Genomic DNA, 19,888 nt, shown 5'->3' on the forward strand with positions numbered 1-19,888 from the left:
CTTTCCAGTCTACCCTGTGTCCCTAGCCAAGAATGAACGGTACAGTTTGGATGGCTGGAACCCAAGAGCTGTGTCTCAAGGGAGGGTTGTAGCATGGCCAAGGGCCTGTTCAAGGGACAGAGTTGTGACTTGGGACTTTGGGCCTTAATATCTCCCATTTATAAAGAAGCTAGAAATAGTATCTATTTTCACAACCTTATCAGAACACTGTTATGATAACCTGAGAAGAAATGCATTGCACCTGAAAGTTGAATTAAATACAAGTGGTTGTGATTATTTGGAGGGACAAGAAATTTTTCTGCAGGCTGATCACGTTGCATCCAACATGTAGACCCTTCCTACTGCTTCGCAAATTAGAGCTTTGAAACAGGACAGAATGATAAAAGTTCATTGGGTGGATCTCATCCTGTTCACTTCAGTGGATGAATACAAACACTAAATTATACTTAGACTTTTATGGCTTGGTATCCGGTCACCATGCTTTATGAGAAATCGTTCTGGCCACTTCCAGTGCAAAATCATTCTACCTCGTTCTCTATCACCATTTACTTCCCTTTTGCTTATTCTCCCAGTTTTCTGGGGTTCCTGGGGGATAGGCCAAGGCCCACTGTTGAAAGGAGAAAACATAGAAGGTTGGTATTAGGCGACATTTAAAGCTTTAAAAGACCAAAAGAATTTAGCTTACCAGAGAGATGGATAAAACCTTCTGAAAACAGGGCCGGCCTAGTGGCACGTTGGTTAAGAACTGGCTTGGGACGCCAGAGGGCCCCGGTTCGGATCCCACACATGAGGGCCAGTGACACTGCCCTCTACAGCTAAGATGCTGAACAACAGCTCAACCTGGAGCTGGGCTGCCATGAGTCACCGGCGACGGCATAGGCTGCAGCCCCTGCAGCAGTGGGTTGCCATGGGCTACCATGTGTTAGCCAGCAGCCGCAGTGAGCGGCCGTCCAAAAGCTGGCGACTGATCTGCCTTGCCCGGGAAGAGCGCAATGATGGTGCCAACTTGGGCCAGTGAAGCAACGTCCTCCACAACTAGACTGAAGAACAAAATGACAGCAACTTGTCTGTTCCCTTTTCCCCAATTCCCCAGCACTGTTCCCATTCCCCCAATTCCCCAATAAAAAAAAAAAATCTTAAAAAAAAACAACCAAAAACCTTTTGAAAACATACTTTTCCTGTTTCTTTGCTCTCTCCCCTCTTCACCCACCTCCCTTAAAGGATTGAGCTCCAGAAACTGGAAGAATTCAATGTTTTCCTAATTTTCTGTTTCAAAGGTGTATGACAATATGTTCCTAAGAGGGGAGCTATTCAGATATAACATTGTTTACTCACCAATAAAATTCATAATTGTAGTTTTCTAATAGCAGAACTCAGTAAAATAATCATTTGAATTCAAGTTAGATATAGAATACATTATTGCTATTTATTAAGATAGAACAACATTCTCAAACCTCATAATTTTTAATAGAATATTCACGTTATGCCTCATTAGGGCTGTTTATTATATGTAAGGAAGATTTTATTATTTTTAATATCATTATTCTGAAGCATGTAACTCTACTGGAGAATTTGTATCAAAGAATCTTATCAGGTTGTGTGTGTGTGTGTGTGTGTGTGTGTGTGTGTGTGTGTGTGTGCATCTATATCTGGCTCTTTACAGAGTATTTGAGATGGTCCTACAATTGTTTATTTATTATAAAATATTTCTATATATTGCATTATGTGTCCATCACCCAGAGTCAGTTTCCTTCCATCACCATATATTTGACCCCCTTTACCCTACAATTTTTGCAACAACTTCTTATCAGAGGAATAATGTTTTTATTGTAGAATATATATACAAAAGTGGGACTGTATCTCTCCATATATACAGGAGTGCCAAAAAAATGTATACACATGACGTATTCATCTTTTGTTATTGGTATATATTGACTATTACAATTTCAAAACAGTTTTTTTCTTTCTTAAAATGCATATACATTCTTTTGATGCCCTCTATATAGTTTTGTGACCTGCTTTTCCCCCAATGTTGTAGGCATCCACTAACCCTGGGGTTATTCCCCTTTATTTCTGGATGATTTTAGCTCCCTTCACTCCCTGTCACTCTTGACACTGTTCTGTCATAATTTCAGTGCACATGTAGATGATCTTCCAACAATCGCGCTTCTCAGCTTCTTGAACTCTCCTCTGTGTCAGCCTCTCCTTAGATTTTTTTCAAGACCAATTATTTCAGCCCTCCATGATCTCAACTGCGTGCACCCCACTCTGACTACTCCTACTCTTCTGCCTCACTCCAGCATCTCAGCCCCAACAATTTTTCTGTTCCCCCCAATCTATAATCCATTGATCTTACTACCTTTTCACTGCCTTTCAACTTTGTGATGTTTTTGTTCCTTGCAAAGTTTAAATTGCATAGTTAATCATCAGAGTTACTCCCTGCCATACGCCCTCAATTCCCTTGCCCCTGATGGCACATCTTACTTGTTTGAGAAAGCCACAGCCCTGGTTAAATCTAACTCTCTGGGAACTTCTTACCTGCCTCCATGTAGCTGAATGACTGGTCTTGTTTTGCATTCCTTACTTCCCATAGGCACAGAATGGACTTCCCTAGTCTGTTTACTCTCCCACTATCCTGAGTGACTTTATCTCACATCCCCCCTCTTTCCAAACCCCTGACACCTCTTCCTCAATCCACATTCTTGTTTTCTCAGCATTTTTGCTGGTTAAGCCCCTTCTCCCTGACCTCGTGTTGGAGTGCCCAGGCCCTCAGACCTCTTCCTCATCTACACTCACTCTCCTGGTGATCTCATTCAGCCTCAAGGCTTTGAACACCACATATTTGCTTGTAATTTGCAAATGTGTATCTGCTGCCCAGGCTTCTGTCTTGAACTCCAGACTTGTATATCCAACTGCCTTTTTGACTTCTCCACTAGTATGTCTAATTTAGGGTTTCTCAACCTTGGCACTGTTGACATTTTGGACAGGATAATTCTTTGTTGTGGGGGGCTGTTCTGTGCTTTGTCAGATGTTTAGCAGCATTCCTGGATAATTAGATGTTATTAGCTAATTAGATACCATTATCAATCCCCCCTCTCAGTTGTAAGAACCAAAACTGTCTCCAGACATTACCAAATGTCCCCTGGGGGGGCAACCCCCTACCCCCACTGAGAACCACTGGGTTTAAAGCTTTGTGATAGGGTGTGTGATCGCGAGTGATTGTTTTCAGGTCAGCAGTCTACTGTGAACTGGCTTTATTCCAGACCTCATCTCTTACTACTTCCTCCCACCCTCTCTTCCTGTCGCACTGGCCTCCTGGGTGCTTCATGGATTTGCCACTCCCATTCCCACCTGGGGTATTTGCACTGGATTTTGCCAGTTCATTGATCTTTGTTAGCTGTGTTTATAGCTGTGATGGTGATACTTTGGAAGACATGTTAATTTGCAAAGTGCTGTATGGTAAAATAACAACTGAAGGGGTTTTCGACAGGATGGTTTTTTCATTGAGCAGAGAGGTATCTAATAGAGAGAAACCTGGTGTCTGAGAAGGGGCTGACAAGAAATACTGTAGGGAACTCAAGACTTAAATGTTGGGGTAATGAAGAGAAAAACATAGACAAGATGGAGCAATTCATGGTGCATTTAAACGAGAAAAAGTGGCCCTCAAAGTTGGCTCATGCAGCAGATATTTTTGAGGCAGAATTCTTAAAGAGCAAATGCAAGGCAAAGCAGTAATTGTCATGTGCAAATATGTCCAGGGAGTGGCAAATGAAAATGGATTTTTGAAAGATGGATACAGTGAACTTATCCCAGGGACTGCGACCCAGTTGTAGTTCTTAGTTCATTTGGAGCTGATGAAAGTTACAAGATATTGGTAAAATTAAGAATTTGGTGTCGTTAGGCAGGCTGCTTTCTGAGACAGTCCTATGTTGTCTCTTTCTCAGACCATAAAGAAGTCTGAGCAGTGAGACTTTCATATGACACAACAAACGTTACTTCTCAGAGAGATGTTACACTGGAAATTTCTACCAATAGCACAAAAAATATTGCACTTGCCAGCTCTTTGGCAACATTCACCTTATGATTATTCTGATGGGGCTTCTAAACAGTGAAAAATCTATTTCCTTCTGTCTCGCCTATTTATGGGTCTAAGTTTTCAAAACATTGTCATACCAAGAGCCTAATAAGTAGGGTTGGATTTTTTCACTTATTCCTGTTTTCTGATTTGATGATGTTGGTACAATACAATTGAATTAAGTATCCACACTAATATCACCCTGCCATATTGCATGACTCTAAGCTATTGCAAGATTTCCGAGTGCCTAATCAACACAGACTGAAACATTAATGAACTAGAATCAGGTATTTTAATGGGCACACTGCCTAGATTCTCTGAGCCTTACATTACAAATGAAGAGCTGCTGAGATGCATATGTAGGAAATAGGAAAATGTATGTGTATATATAAAATCTCCAAGGACCATGGAGCCATCCAGATAATTTGCCATCCAGATAATTTGCGGCAAGTTCAGCAATGTGCAGAGAAACATTCTCTTACATAAGGCAGCTAACGATTCATGACTTTATGGGAAAAAGTCAGCCCTCTCTGTTATATTAAATAGCAAACAATGGCCAATGCTAAGTAAAGTAGGACAAATACAGAAGCTACAGGAAACCAGTATTCCTGTCTAGACTAATGCAGTCTTAAGAGTTCTTCCATGGGTACTGTTACAAAAATCTTGGTTGCTGAGTATAGATGAATAAAAAATTGCTTTATATATATATATATATGTATGAGAGAGAGGGAGAGAGGGGGTGGGAGAGAGAAAGAGAGAGAGAGAGAGAGAGAGAGAGAGAGGAGCATAAAGCATATACGCACAGTTTAATGTAAACAGAAAGCAAATACCTATGTAACCATCATCAAAATCAAGAAATAGAATGCTGTGGACCCCAAGAAAGCCCCCTGCTTAAAATACATCTGTGTGCTTCCACAATAGGATTAAAAAATAAAAATCCATGTTTCCTGGGTGTTTATTATGTTAAATGAGCAATTAACAAGGCACAGGAGCATCAGGACAATGTGCATATTTCATCATAAAATTTATATCTACTGTTATTACTGTATCCACAAAAATATGCCTCTGCAATCAAAACTGTGTATCAACATGTGAAAGATAGCTGCAGGGTGAAATATATAATAGCTCAACTTCCATGTGGCAGAAAATGCCACATGGCTATATGGATGCCTCATTTTCAACAAAGGCAGTATTATATTTTTAAATCTGATTTTAAAATAATAGGGGGCGGAGAGTGATTGTTCACTTTGGGAAGGATTCTTCCTAGGATTTTGTAATACAGGAAAACCTTGGATTGCAAGTAACGTGGTTTGTGAGTGTTCCGCAAGATAAGCAAACATTTCTAATACATTTTAACGTGGTAAACGAGTGATGTCTTGCAATATGAGTAGTTTGTTTCCAGAACGAATTATGCTCGCAAACCAAGGCATTACTATATGACTCCTTCCTGCCAGCTCCTTCAACATAGGAAGTTCTGGAGGTCTGGCCAGCCTCCCCTGGTTTCTCATTCTGCTTCCTCCTCTCCCTCCTTCCTTTATTATTCCACTCCCTGTGTTTACCAGTTTCTGACACTCCTTTACTTCATGTACCTCTGGGCTAATTAATATCCGTAGACCCAGGGACAATGGAGCCGCCCATGGAATTTGCAACCAGTTCAACAATGAGCAAAGAGACAGTGTCTTCTGCAGTGTTTCTCCTTGGAATACCTTCCCTTTCCTTCCTCAAGGAAGTCCTACCTTCCTTAAAACCCCACTCAAATCTCATTGTCTTTACCATCTTTAGATCACCCAGTTGGATTTATTTAATAATTTCCCCCCAGATTTATGGCGATATAATTGACAAATAAAACTATCTATTTAAGGTATACAATAGGATGATTTGATATATGTATACATTGTGAAATGATTATCACAATCACATTAATTAACATATGCATCACTTCATATAGTTACCATTTGAACACATAAGAACTATTCTTTTAGCAAATTTCAACTCTGCAGTATTATTAACTATTGCCACCATGCTGTACATTGTATCCCCAGAACTTATTTAACTTATAACCGAAATTGTGTACCCTTTGACCAACATCCACCCATTTCCAACCCCCAACCCAGTCCCTTGCAACCACCATTCTACTGTTTCATGAGTATAAGCTTTTTAGATTGCATATATTAGTGATACAAAACAGTATTTGTCTTTCTCTCTGGCTTATGTTACTTAACATAATGCCCTTCAGGTTAATCCATGTTGTTGCAAATGGCAGGATTTCCTTCATTTTTATGGCTGATTAAGAATATATACTTACATTTTTATTCAGAGATATATATCACATTTTCATTATCCATTCGTCCATCAGTGGACACTTAGTTTGTTTCCATGTCTTGGCTATTGTGAATAATGCTGCAATGAACATGGGAGTGCAGGTATCTCTTCCAGATACTGATTTTGCCTCCAGATGTATACCCAGAAGTGGAATTGCTAGATCATACGGTAGTTCTATTTTTAATATTTTGAGGAACCTCCATACTGTTTTCCATAATGGCCATACCGTTTTACATTCCCACCAACAGTGCACAGCATTCCCTTTTCTCCACATCCTCGCCATCACTTGTAATCTCTTGTCTTTTTTACAATAGCCATTCTGACAGGTGTGAGGTGATATCTCATTGTGGTTTTGATTTGCATTTCCTTGATAACCAGTGATGTTGAGCACCTTTTCATGTACCTGTTGGCCATTTGTATGTCTTTGGAAAAATGTCTATTCAGGTCTTTTGCCTAATTTAATTGGATTATTTGATTTTTTTTCTATTAAATTGTATGTGTTCCTATGTATTTCAGATAGTAATACCTTAACACCTTATCAGGTATATGGTTTACAAATATTTTCTCCCATTCCTTAGGTTGCCTTTACATTTTGTTGATTGTTTCCTTGGCTGTGCCGAAGCATTTCAGTTTGATGTTGTCCCACATGGTTCTTTTTGCTTTTGTTGCCTGTGCTTTTGGTGTCATATCCAGAAAAATTATTGCTAAGACCAATGTCAAGGAGCTTTTCCTCCCTGTGTTTTCTTCTAGGACATTATGGTTTCAGGTCTTAACATGTAAAGTATTCAGTCCGTTTTGTGATAATTTTTGTGAGTGGTGTAAGATAGGGGTCTAGTTTCATTCTTTTGCATGTGGTTATCCAGTTTCCCCAATACCATTTATTGAGGAGACTGTTCTTTCTACATTGTGTATAATTGCTACCCTTGTCAGAGAGTAGTTGCCATATATGCGTGGATTTATTTCTGGGCCCTCTTTTCTGTTCCGTTGGTCTATGTGTCTGTTTTTATGCTAGTACCACACTGTTTCAATTACTATAGCTTTGTAATATAGTTTGAAATCTGGAACTGTGATGCCTCCAGTTTTGTTCTTCTTTCTCAAGATTGCTCTGACTTTAGGGTCTTTTGTGGTTCCATATCATTTTTAAAGTTGTTTTTTCTGTATCTGAAAAATGCTATTGGAAATTTGATAGGGATTTCATTGACTCAGTAGATTGCTTTGGGTAGTGTGGATATTTTAAAAATATTAATTCTTCCAATCCACAAACATGGAATATCTTTCCATTTATTTGTGCCCTCTTCAATTTCTTTCTTATAGTTTTCAGTATACAGCTCTTTCACTTTCTTAGTTAAATTTATTCCTAAGTATTTTATTGCCTTTGATGCTATTCTAAATGAGATTATTTTCTTGATTCCTTGTTCAGTTAGTTCATTGTTAATGTATAGAAACTTAACTGATTTTTGTATGTTGTTTTGTTTCCTGCAACTTTGCTCATTTATTGATTAGTTCTAATAGTTTTTTGGTGGAATCTTTAGGGTTTTTATATATGATATAATATCATGTCATCTGTAAGCAGGGATAATTTTACTTCTTCTTTTCCAATTTGAATGCTTTTTATTTCTTTTTCTTGCCTAATTACTCTGGCTATGACTTCCAGTACTATGCTGAATAGGAATGGAGAGAGTAGACATCTTTGTCCTCTTCCTGATCTTAGAGGAAAAGTTTTAGCTTTTCACTGTTGATTATGTGATGTTAGCTGTGGGTCACCCATTTAATCTCTCCCTATCTCTCTAATCTCCAATCTGTCTTTCAGCATTGATTATATTGTTTTACATTAGAATTGTTTATGTACATGCCTTCTTATTCCTGCTGGTCAGGGACCATATCTCTCTTACCATTGTATTCCCCACCACATGTAGCATAGTTCTTTACGCACAGAGCAGGCTCACTAAATGATGGTTGAATTGATTTGTTAAATCTAGTACATTTAAAATATGATCAATTGTACAGCATTTTTCAACACATCATCTCAGGCATACGTTCATAAAATTCACTATGAAAATTGAATATCTGTGGAATGTTTTGAAGCTCCACCTTTGAAAATGTACCTTTTTCACTATTAAAATAGAGAATAAATTATATAATGTTATATGGTCATAAAATAAAGGATTATGAATGACAGATAATAAAATGAAATGAATTTAAGACCTGTATTAATCTATTATTTGTGTCCTTGTCCATTGTGTGTAGTCAATTAAGCTTTCACCTGGGCAATACGATCTACTGCCTGCACCAGTCCCCAAGTGTGCTTCCAGGTAATTATATATTTATTAAGTTGCTTTTAATAATTTCACCCATGCCTTTCTATTTACATACTTAACAACCTATACGAGTGGCTTTTAATCCTCATTAATTCCCATCACATTTTTAAATATTTAATGAGAAATAGGGAATAAATTGACAAAAATCCTCCTATTAAAAAAAAATTTTTTAGAAAATCATCTTTTCTTTTTTAATATAGGAGCTTTGTATTTCGTTCAACAGTACAAAGATTTCCAAGTGGCTACTTCACTCCTGTAAGTGTATTGCAGACAATTAACTCATGATGAATTTGATGTTTAAAATATGCAATGATTTCTTTTGATATAATGAGATTAACATTTTTTTCATCATAGATAAGCAGTGAATAATTATGTAATTGATTTAAAATACACTTCAAGTATATCTAAAGATATACTAGGGATTTCAATGTAAGCTACCCATTTGTGTCAATTCACTAAAGAAAAGTAAAGCTTTCTTTACTTTCTTTAGATCTTGACTTACACCATATTCTCAATGAGGTCGTCCCTAGTCACTTGTTCAGAATTTTCTGTCCCCATTTTCTTGATTTATTTTTCTTGATAGCACTCATCACTGTCTAATGCACTCACTACACTTAAAATTTTTGCCTATCCTGTTGTTATCTGTCTCCCCTGCTAGAATATAAGCTTCATGAAGATAGGGATTTTTGTCTTGTATATCCAGCACCTAGAAAAATGGCTGGCACATAGTATTTGTTGAATTAACTAATTAATAAAATCACCACAGATATTAAATAGGTCATTATATTAACAACAAAAAGGAAAAGTAGCTCTAGGTTCTTTTCTTTCAAAAATGTGAAAATGTTTTCCTGTTTTTAAAAATTTCCAAATACATGTACATGTATTATGATAAAAAAATGAGCTATTTTAGGTAAGTGACCAGTAGGATGCCAAAAGAATAAATAATTATATAAACATTTAGAAAGAATGAGGAAATATAAAATTATATTGCGTTGGTTTGGTGAACTATAGCTATTTATTTGTAACTAGAAACTCAGGGGGGAAAAAAGACATACAGTGAACATCTGAAAGAGGAATTAAGATAACTGACCTGAGCTCAGAAACAGACCTTAGAATATATAAGATTTAAATATTTGATAAAGATGGTATGATAAATCAGTAGGGGAAGGAAGAGATATTTTGTGCTAGACAATTGTTAAATAACTTGGAAAAATTAAGTTGGATTCCTCATACTACATATTAAAATAAATTCCATATAGATTAAAGAATTAAATACTTTTGAAACTATAAAACTAGGAGAAAATATATTAACACGTATCTAATTTTTGGATAAGGCAGATTTTCTGAAATAATATAATAGCAATGGATGAATTGCAAAGGAATGGAAGTATTAGATTTGATTACATAACATTAAAAATTGTTTGTATAAGAAAACAAACTGTAAAGAAGTTAAAAGGCAAATGCAAATTAGAAAAAGTATTTACAATATACACGGCAGATTAAGAGCCAATGGCCTTATCTAAAATTCTCTTAATCTATAGAAAAAACACCAGTAGAAAGTAAAACAGATAAAGACCATGAATGGACAATTCATAAAACAAGAAATTCAGATGTCCAATGAAGGTGAAAAAGTTTTGATGTGACTAACACTTACGTGTGAGAAACTAAAAGGCTGATTGAAAACTTTCTGTATGTGGGTGGTGTGATGGCCTAAATGACGGCCCCCAAAGATGTGCCTATGTCCTAATCCCTGAGTCTATGAATGTTACCTTGCATAGCAGAAACTTTGCAGATGTGATCAAGTTAAGGATTTGGAGAAATTATCCTAGATTATCCAGTAGGCCCTAAATGCAATCACAAGTGTCCTTATAAGAGGGAGGCAGAGGGAGATTTGAGAAAAGAGGAGAAGGCAATGTGACCACGGAGGCACAGATTGGAGTGGTGGCCACAAGCCAAGGAAGGCAGCTGCCATCAGAAGCTGGAAGAGGCAGGGAACGGATTCATCCCTGGAGCCTCCAGGGGGAGCATGGCTCTGCTGACACCTTAATTTTGGTCCAAATGACACTGATTTTGGACTTCTGGCCTCCAGAACTATGAGAGAATAGAATTCTTCTGTCTTAAGCCACCAAATGTATGGTAATTTGTTACAGCAGCCACAGGAAACAAATACAGGTGGGGACTATTTCCAGGTAGATTTCACAGTAGATGGATGGGATGAGGACCGGGCTTTTCCTTCTTGTAAACCATAAATGTTTGTATCTGTAGGCCTTCTCTCAGCCGCCTGCCTGGGGTCTAAGCCAGATGCCAGTGTTCTGGGAACTGAATGGGGGAAGGGGCTGGGGGTTTCACCATTTGTAAGGTACAAGTTCACTTAATTCCTATCTTCAGTAAAGGCCCCTGACCTCACAGTGCCTGGGGCTCCTGATTCCAGATCTCTGGTGCTGTCTCCCCAGAAACGAAACCCCCCACTTCCTACAGGGATGTGGATGGGTTGCTACTTGACTGTGGGGGATGAGGTGGGGCCCTGGGGAAAAGAAGTTCAACGAATCCTCCTGCTTTCAGCCCCACCCTCACCCCTATCTCACAGGTGCCTGATGCCTAAAAATCCCTGAACTTTTCTTGGGGTCTGATGACAGCTTGCTTGTCATTGGCAGGCCCTCCCCAAGCAATTAGCCCTCAGTTTTCTCCACCCTGCCACGACGTCAGGTACCATCCTTCCAAATTGCTTCATATCTTCCAAAAGCGTGTTATCTCTATTGGTTGTTGACTCTTCTGTTGACTTTGAGTGTGTGTGTGTGTGTGTGTGTGTGTGTGTGTGTGTGTGTGTACAGGTGTGTGTATACAGGTGTGTAAGTGCATGGGGAGGGAGGCAATTATGTCTATTTTATTTGACAGGGGAAGAATGGAGATAGATGCATTGTACAGTTGGCTATGGCAGCAAGCAGTCAAGACAACCGTCTTTTTCCCCCCACTGGGTGATATTGTATTTCCTTTAAAATGCAAGCTTTAAATGAATGCCATGCATTAACAAGGATTTGTTTACTTTTAGCGAAAAGCGATTCAATTAAAAATAATTTACTGTTTGTTTAGTTTAGGCATCCTGCAAGATAAGCAGCTTGGTATGGGAAATAGCACAAGGCAGTTGATTCTGACAAATTTTGCCTTTGTTCTCATTGCTTTTATGGAGAAGATTTTTGGAGATTCTGATTCCACCATTTTCATTGATGTCACCTCATCCATTCCATTTTATAAATAAAAGTGATTCACTGATTTGGAACATCCTGTCCTTCAACAAAGTGAAAAGAATACTTTCATGGAAAATGTTCCAAGACGAAGTGATTCATGTTTCTCCTAAATGTGCATTCCCAGAGCAGACTTATGGGTTTGGTTTAGATCCACAAATTTGTAAAGTGCAGAGAGCAAAGTCCTTTGTCCCCACCAGTGGGAGATGGTGGTGTGCAGTGTGAGTACAGTAAAGAAATGATGCTTGCTACAACATTATCTCAAACCTCCTTGAGATAAATGCATTCATCCTTAGGCCATTAGAATATGCCATTCAGCCTTTATCTGAAAAACTCATTTGATTGATTTTATCATTCAATTTAATAGTTCTAGAAATTACCATCACAGTCACAGAACTATGAAGGACTCTTAGAACTGGAAGAAACTTTATAAATCTACTGCTACTACAATTAGGTTGACTTTGATGATAGGGCTGACCATCATTCATTGAGTGTTTTCTGGTGCCAGGCAGGTACTTAGTGACAAACTTATCCGGTTTCATTTAATCCTCAGGGCGACTTGATGGGGTCGTATTTATCTTCTCTATTTGATACATCGGGAAATGGAAGTTAATTGCCTGAGGTCACACAGTTATTAGGAGGTAGAGCCAGGACTTTAACCCAGTCTGTGGTGACCTCAAAACTTGGGCTGTAAGCTGTGCTGCCTAGTAAGCAAGCAAGCGTGATCAAGTGACTTGCTTAATGTCTTGTGCGGTTAGAGATGATCTGGGGTCAAATTCAAGTGGCAAACCTTGTTATTTCTGGAGTCACAACTGATGACTGAGGCTTGTTCATGGGGCAAGATTGGCCTGCCTGATCCTCTTTGCAGTAGGATGAGTTCATATGCAGGGGGCTTCTCTCTCCTGGAAGGCCCACTTGCCAGCCTGTCTGTTAGGTCCTGATCATTTAAGATCCTGACGATGGATGCATGTAGCTTAGGCTTCTGCTGGGAACCTTGTACACTGGCTCTTCATAACTGGCCATATTTTTTTTCCCTGGGGTACCTTTAAGGTGTTAGAACTTCCAGTCTTTTCTCAACAAAGCCTCTTTGTAAACAGAAGTTCCTTCATCTCTTCTACAAATCTTTTTTGGATGGCTATGGGTCTGAGGCCCACAGGTGGGCATTCTAAGGCAAATGAGACCTTTTATCAGTGGTCTTTCTGCCTTCCTGAAGGGCAGGAACACTCTAAATTCAATAACCCAACCAACAAACACACATTCCAGCACACACAAAATTACATAGATTAAACAAGAGTCTAAGATTCACAATGCATGTGTCTGACTGGTGTGGGACCAAATGGCTGAGCATGCATAACTTGAAACAGGGCACCCAAAATTAGACTCTGATGACTCAAGTTTAATATTATCTGTTGATAGAAACACAGGTACCTTCTTCCCCCCAACAGCCACCTCCAAACTTTCTGATGCACCCACTTGTGGTGGAGGGAGGAGTTAAAGACAGGCGTGAAGAAAAGGCTTGGATGAGGAAAGGGGCACCCATACCTGTCACTTCAGAGCCCATATCCTAAGCAAAAGTCAAAGAAACAAAAGTGCTAGCTTCTCTCAGCCTTTGGACCCAAAGGCTTTTCCACAAGACATTCGTTATTTGAGGGGCCCAGAAGGGAAATTTGTATTTATATCTCCCCCACTCACTGCCCCAATGTCTGAAACTCCACAGCACGGATTTTGATACGAGGGCCTAAGAGCTGAGACAAGACACGTGTCCATTTTTAACTGTTGAAAAATCTTTTTTTTTTTTTTTGGGGGGGGGAGGATTCTCCTTTTCATATGCCCTCTTTTATTTTTATTTTTAATTATTTATTTTTTAAAAAGATTTTTATTGGGGAATTGGGGGATGGGAACAGCGCTGGGGAATTGGGGGAAGGGGAACAGACAAATTGCTGTCCTTTGGTTCTTCAGTCTAGCTGTGGAGGACGTTGCTTCACTGGCCTACGTTGGTACCATCATTGCGCTCTTCCCGGGCGAGGCAGATCAGTCACCAGCTTCTGGACGGCTGCTCACGGCGGCCGCTGGCCGCTCACGCTGACTGCTGTCTACACACGGTAGCCCATGGCAACCCACTGCAGCAGGGGCTGCAGCCTACGCCGTCGCCGGCGACTCACGGCAGCCCAGCTCCAGGTTGAGGCTGTTCAGCATCTTAGCTGTATAAGGCAGTGTCACTGGCCCTCATATGTGGGATCCAAACTGAGGCCCTCTGGTGTCCCAAGCCAGCTCTTAACCACCGTGCCACTTGGCTGGCCCTCATATTCCCTCTTTTAAATGCAAAAGCTCCTAGAAGGAGAAATATATTGATCCAATTAAACTAAGATATTAGTGACTTAGTTTCTCTTCCCTTCCCCACCAAGCTCCCAGGAATATAGATGAGTCAGTAAGAATCAGGGTACCTGGGATAAAGGAAAGGAACTGAAAAGTGGGAGAAATGTAAGAAGGGGTTCCAATTTTTAGACATTTATATCTAAACTGTTCATTCTGCGCACAAAACATGTATGGTATATTTTTAGACATGAGCCTTAAGATAATTCCATAAAAGCATCTGCAAAACAAGGAAAAATAAAATTTGCAAAGAGTTGCAATGCTGGGAATTTTCACAGATGTTTTTCTTGTAAAATAGGTAAGTCAGTTGATTCTTATGAGAGGATCCCATTTTGACAGAAATGTGAAGTAGCACAGTTTCAGAGAAAACCTACAAGAATGAATGTTAAATAGATGGAGTTCTTATTTAGGTGGGATAAACTGACATCGTACAATTTGAATATCCTTGCTTTGTGAAATTATGGTCACAATAGCTATTTTAATTTAAAGTTTATATTTTCTATTCTAAAAGTAATACATGATTTTCCTGCTTAATATGGCAGATTTGCCACATACATCAATCTCCTCTCACTCTCAAATCCCAATAAAATGGCAGTAAAAGGATAAATAAATCCACATGGCTAAAGAGGGGGAAAAAAGGAAACATCGGCAAACAAGAGATTTCAACTATTTTTGGATGACAGAGAGTAGAGAAAGCCACAGGCTGAAAAGCAGGCAGAGACGATACAGAAGAGATGGGAGCCTGTTTCATCCCTTAAAGTGTGAATGAGAGATGGAGATAAACAGACAGGAGGATGGAAATCTGGTTAACAACAGAGTACAGGGAACAGAGAGGGAATATTAAAAAAAAAAATCCAATTAGTATCCACAGAGAGAGGAAAAGGGGAAAAGTATTTTCAACTTAGAATTAATTCTGTGTTCAGCCAAACTGTCAATCAATTGTGAAGACAAAAGTAAAGACATTTGCAAACATGCAAAACTCATAAAAACTACCTCCCAAATGTCCTTTTTAAAGATGTCACTGGTGATAAAATGTAGTAAAACAAAGGAGTAAATCCAGAAGAAGGAAGGCATGGGATCTAGGAGAAAGTGGTTCCAATCTAGGAGAGTAGTGAAAAGATGTACCAGGAGGAGCACTGTGCAGCAGGCTGAGAGAGGAACCAATCCATACTAAGAAAGAAACTAAACAACTCCAGAGGGAATATTTCTAAAGAAAAAGGGACTCAGGACAGCCGATGCAAGGAAGGGAAAATTGAGAAAATATGTGTAGTAAAACGTGCAAGTAAAAAAACAAGGCACTAAATTAACTCCAGGTAAATGAAAGACTGTGCAAAATAAAAAATCATGTTATGTAATAACTTGGTTCTGCAAAGAATAATAGTTATTTAGTAAATACTGGTTAGTGATTTAAAATGCTACTTTGATTGGATGAAAAAAGAGGAGCAGTGGGTAGAACAAGAGAAACATTTATTTATTCCAAGAAGCCATCAATAGATAATTTCTAAACTATGAACTAAGAAATAACAATGTGAACTATACTATCTAGAAATAAGAAAATAATTGCCAGAAGAACAGCCAAGAGTTAAAAATGGTTGTTTCGGCTCGTTAGAGCCCACTCAAAGACATGTGTGCCTAAGACATGTGTCAAAGATGTTTCTAAGAATGCTAGTTGCATAAATGAATCAGTATAGTGTTATTTTAGTGAAACACTATGTTCTCCATTCTGTGCTGCATGTTATATGCTCTTAAAAACAAACGCCAAAAAACAGTTGTCTTGGGAATGAAACGAGCGAGGAGAGACCAAAGACTTCTGTTTTTCATTATAAGGCTTTTGGTTCCAAATGACTTTTAAAACTATGTATCTCTATAAATTTAATACAATGTCTTAAAATTTAAATGAACTATATTAAAAATGTTAGAGTAAAAATAAATGAATAAAATTATAGAAAGTTTGGAAAATATAAAAAATTATATTTTAAAAATTTCTCATGACTCATATACAACCAATAATATTAATTTTCTTCCTCTTTTTCTCTGCGGTTTTAAAAACATAATTGTGATCATGGTACACTATAATTTTATATCCTATTATTTTTTCACTTAGCATGTCATATGTTTCACTTTCTTGTTATTAGGGATTCATTCAAACTTTATTTTTAGTGGGTAAAAAAATCAAGTCATTGCATCATAAGTTATTCACCAACTGCTCTGTTGATGATTAATCTTGTTTTCAGTTATTCTATATACAGGAATCTTTATTATCCATGTATAACTTGACCCACAAAAAAAGACCTATTAAGGTGAACCCATTGTAAATGGGATCATAATTTCAAAGTAGTCAATAAAGTTCAATTTGGACTTTAAAAAATTAAATGAAAAATTATGAAAATATCTTATAATTGCAACTATGCATGAATTCTTAGATTAAGAAAGGAAATTGTATTGATTTTAGTATTTTTTTAACAATATTTTCTTTTACATTCTAATGAAATCACAGCAGACGAATTTTAGAAAAAACATTTGAAACTTCATCAGTTTTTCAAGGGCATCTCCTTTGCTATTTTTAAAATCATTCCTTATTAAAGTGCCAGTAGCATCACAAATCCTTGTCCATCTTCCCTTTTTGGTTGTTAATTAGTCTAACTTTGTTGGATTCTCATTGGTCAATCAAGGATTTTACCCATGATTTGGGCACTTCTCCACCATGTTTATCAACTTCATGAAATCTTGTATTTTTTGGTAAAATTTGCATTTTCACTTTGAAATGGACTTGCATTTTATTTGCAATGTATTATTGAATATCATTTAAAATGAGGGAGAGAAACTGACTCACAAAGATACTGACCTGTCTCTACTGGTAGATGCCAGTGTTAAGCAGGAAGAGATACTTGAATAGGAAATAATTTTATAAGGGTCAACTCATTGGAGAATTCTTTTGTGTTATGACAACTTTTGTTTACATTCACAACTTTGTTTTGCAAGGATACATATTGAATACTCAGATCAAAAGATTAATGTTATGATAAGAACATGCATAGTCTTTTCTAAATTTGGGAATCACTCTTTATGGATTATCACAAATGGGACTTACCAGAGTAGAGATTACATTGCCAAACTTTTAAAAAAAGTATTACATTAATTTATATCTCCACTAGCAGTCAAAACAGTGCCCATCTCATGAAATCTGTATAAATCTTGTATATTGTTATTTTTAAAAATATCTGTTTATTTCATACTATGAATATCTCATTATTTTAATTTAATCTAAGAGCTAAGGTTACACTTTTTAATTATTTATTAACCACTTGTGATCCTTCCTGCATACTTTTTGGTGAGTCTTTACCCAGTTATCCACTGGATAGAGTTTTAACATTCTTTTTGTTGATTTGTATAAACTCTTTAGTGAAGCGATAGTAATACTTGTATTTGCTGAAGTTTTTCAGGAGTTTTGCCTTTCGCTTTTGTGTTTTTATGTATACAGAAGCTTAAAATGTAAAATGTTTATGTCGTCAAATTAGAGAGTTTGTCATCACCTTCTGGAGTGTAAGTACCATGAAAGAAGGGACTGTCTTATTTCTCACTGCCCAGCACCTAGTACAGTGCTACGAAAACCTATTGAATGAAATCTATGTATCTTTTCCTTTTTTATTTATCCCACCACTTAAAAAATCGCCTCCAGAGACGTGATGTTCACTTTAATTTTTTTCCATTTATTTGGCATTTTGATTTAAAAAAACAAACAAACGTGTAACTCTTTAATTCTTCCAAGATGTGTTTTGTGTATAGTTGCATGGTAAGATCGTGGTGTCATTTGAGCGCTATTGACTTAGGACAGGTTGTCTCATTGTTGGTATACATGACACCTACAATCACCAGAAATCTGATCTGTGGATCTGCTGCAACATAGTACGACCTATAGACATTCACTCAGTCACTTTAAACCCTTTTGAGAATGAGGCAGGTTATAAAAGATGGATACATACAGGGGTACATTTCTTCCTCCTATCTTTCCATCATCTGTGAAAACGAGCTCATTGAAATTTGTTAATCATTTATGCATAAACTCTCCAGGAGCAGCCTAGGAAAAAATGAATAGATGACCATGTGAAGGCATAGCAGATTGCTCCATGACTTTTCAGTTGTAAAAAGTACATTAAATTTGAATTTGAAAATCCTCTAGGATCTTATGTACCCGAAGATACCTGGAGTCATCTTCACTTATTAAAAACTCCGTCTTCCTGTTTGTGTCAGAGATTCAGTTGGTGAATTACATTTTGTCACCAAAGTGTAGGTGGCTCTCAGGAGAAACAGTTGGTAAGGGAACTGTCTGGTTAGAAAACAGTTTTTAATCTTCAGATTACCAATGTAAGGTTGTATACTTATTGGCTATTTCAGTTATTGTTGAAATCATAATAATTGATTATGGATCAGCAGAATTATTCTGTTCATAAGAAAGACTGTAAGGAGGAGAGTATTTATGTGAGTATTTTGGGATAGAAGCTAGAAGACTTGTTCTACCATAAGTAAAAAGGGCCTTTTTGTACCCACAGAATAAAGCTGTATTGGAAACTTCTACCAGCCACCATTCTGCTTAGCACCTTAATAATAATGACCAAGCCCCCACAAATCACAAAACTCAAAGGTCCAGTTTCCTTATAGCAGAGAACAGGGCAGAGAACAGAAATTCTAGTCATTCTTACCCAAACAAATGGAACAAAGTAAAACTAGTCATTCGTGATTTTTCCTCCCTTTCACTCCTCCCTTTAATTGATTTAACTGCTTTTATAAATGACCCAAATAAACCTCTTGACCTACAAAATAAAAATTGCATGAATTTTGTTCCCTCCTGAATATGTTTCTAAATGCGGGTTTTAAGGATATCAGATACTCTGCACAACTTCTTTGAACATCTAGGGGCCACTAATGACATTATTTAATACTCCTATTAAGGTAAAGAGGAGTAAGGAAGATTTTATTTTTCTAAATTACTTTTTCCTCAATACGTCTTGGCATGTGGATTGTAGAGACTCAGTACTTTCCATGTCTATTGCTGGTGGGCGTATACACTAATACAACCCCTTGGAAAGCAGTTTGACAGGGTGTATTGAGCTATAAAAACTGTTGATATCTTTTAACCCACTAATTCCATTTGGAGAAAACCCTGCTAAAGTGATAATCTTATATACAGAAATATTCATCTATACAAAGACACCATCAAAAGATTATTTATAGCAAGATAACAACAGTCACAATTTAATATCCAACAAAAAAGAAATAATTAAAATATATTCCATATCTACTCAAAGAATATTTTGTAGCCATTAAAACAATTGTTAAAATTATAAAATAGCAACAAAAATGTTTATGATCTAAAATCTAGTGAAAATGCAGGCTACAGACTGGTATGTATATTATGATTAAAGTAATGTACAAAAAATTGTGAGTATAAAAAACAGGAAATGCACCAAAATGTTTTTAGTGGCTATGCAAAGGTACTGTGATTAAGAGTGCTTATTTAGGGCCGGCCCAGTGGCGCGAAGGTTAAGAACTGGCTTGGG

General features: G+C 37.4%; 1 protein-coding gene across 2 annotated transcripts in view; it reads left to right on the forward strand.

Annotated features, from left to right (window-relative positions):
* Positions 1–19,888, forward strand: part of STPG4 (sperm-tail PG-rich repeat containing 4) — a 39,681-nt gene that overhangs the window by 5,186 nt on the left and 14,607 nt on the right. Inside the window, exons 3-5 of one of the 2 annotated variants that reach the window (XR_002125477.1) lie at positions 8,645–8,709; positions 8,916–8,953; positions 12,674–12,678. Coding sequence is in view for 1 of the 2 variants with exons in the window: in XM_019655866.1 (XP_019511411.1) it covers positions 8,645–8,709; positions 8,916–8,970 (120 nt within the window). In the remaining variant the exon portion in view is untranslated. Of the gene's footprint in view, positions 1–8,644; positions 8,710–8,915; positions 8,971–12,673; positions 12,679–19,888 lie in introns of both variants that reach the window. The other variant, XM_019655866.1, reaches the window with a different exon arrangement.

Source organism: Hipposideros armiger, unplaced genomic scaffold, assembly GCF_001890085.2.
Source record: "Hipposideros armiger isolate ML-2016 unplaced genomic scaffold, ASM189008v1 scaffold_248, whole genome shotgun sequence".
Taxonomy (NCBI): Eukaryota; Metazoa; Chordata; class Mammalia; order Chiroptera; family Hipposideridae; genus Hipposideros; species Hipposideros armiger.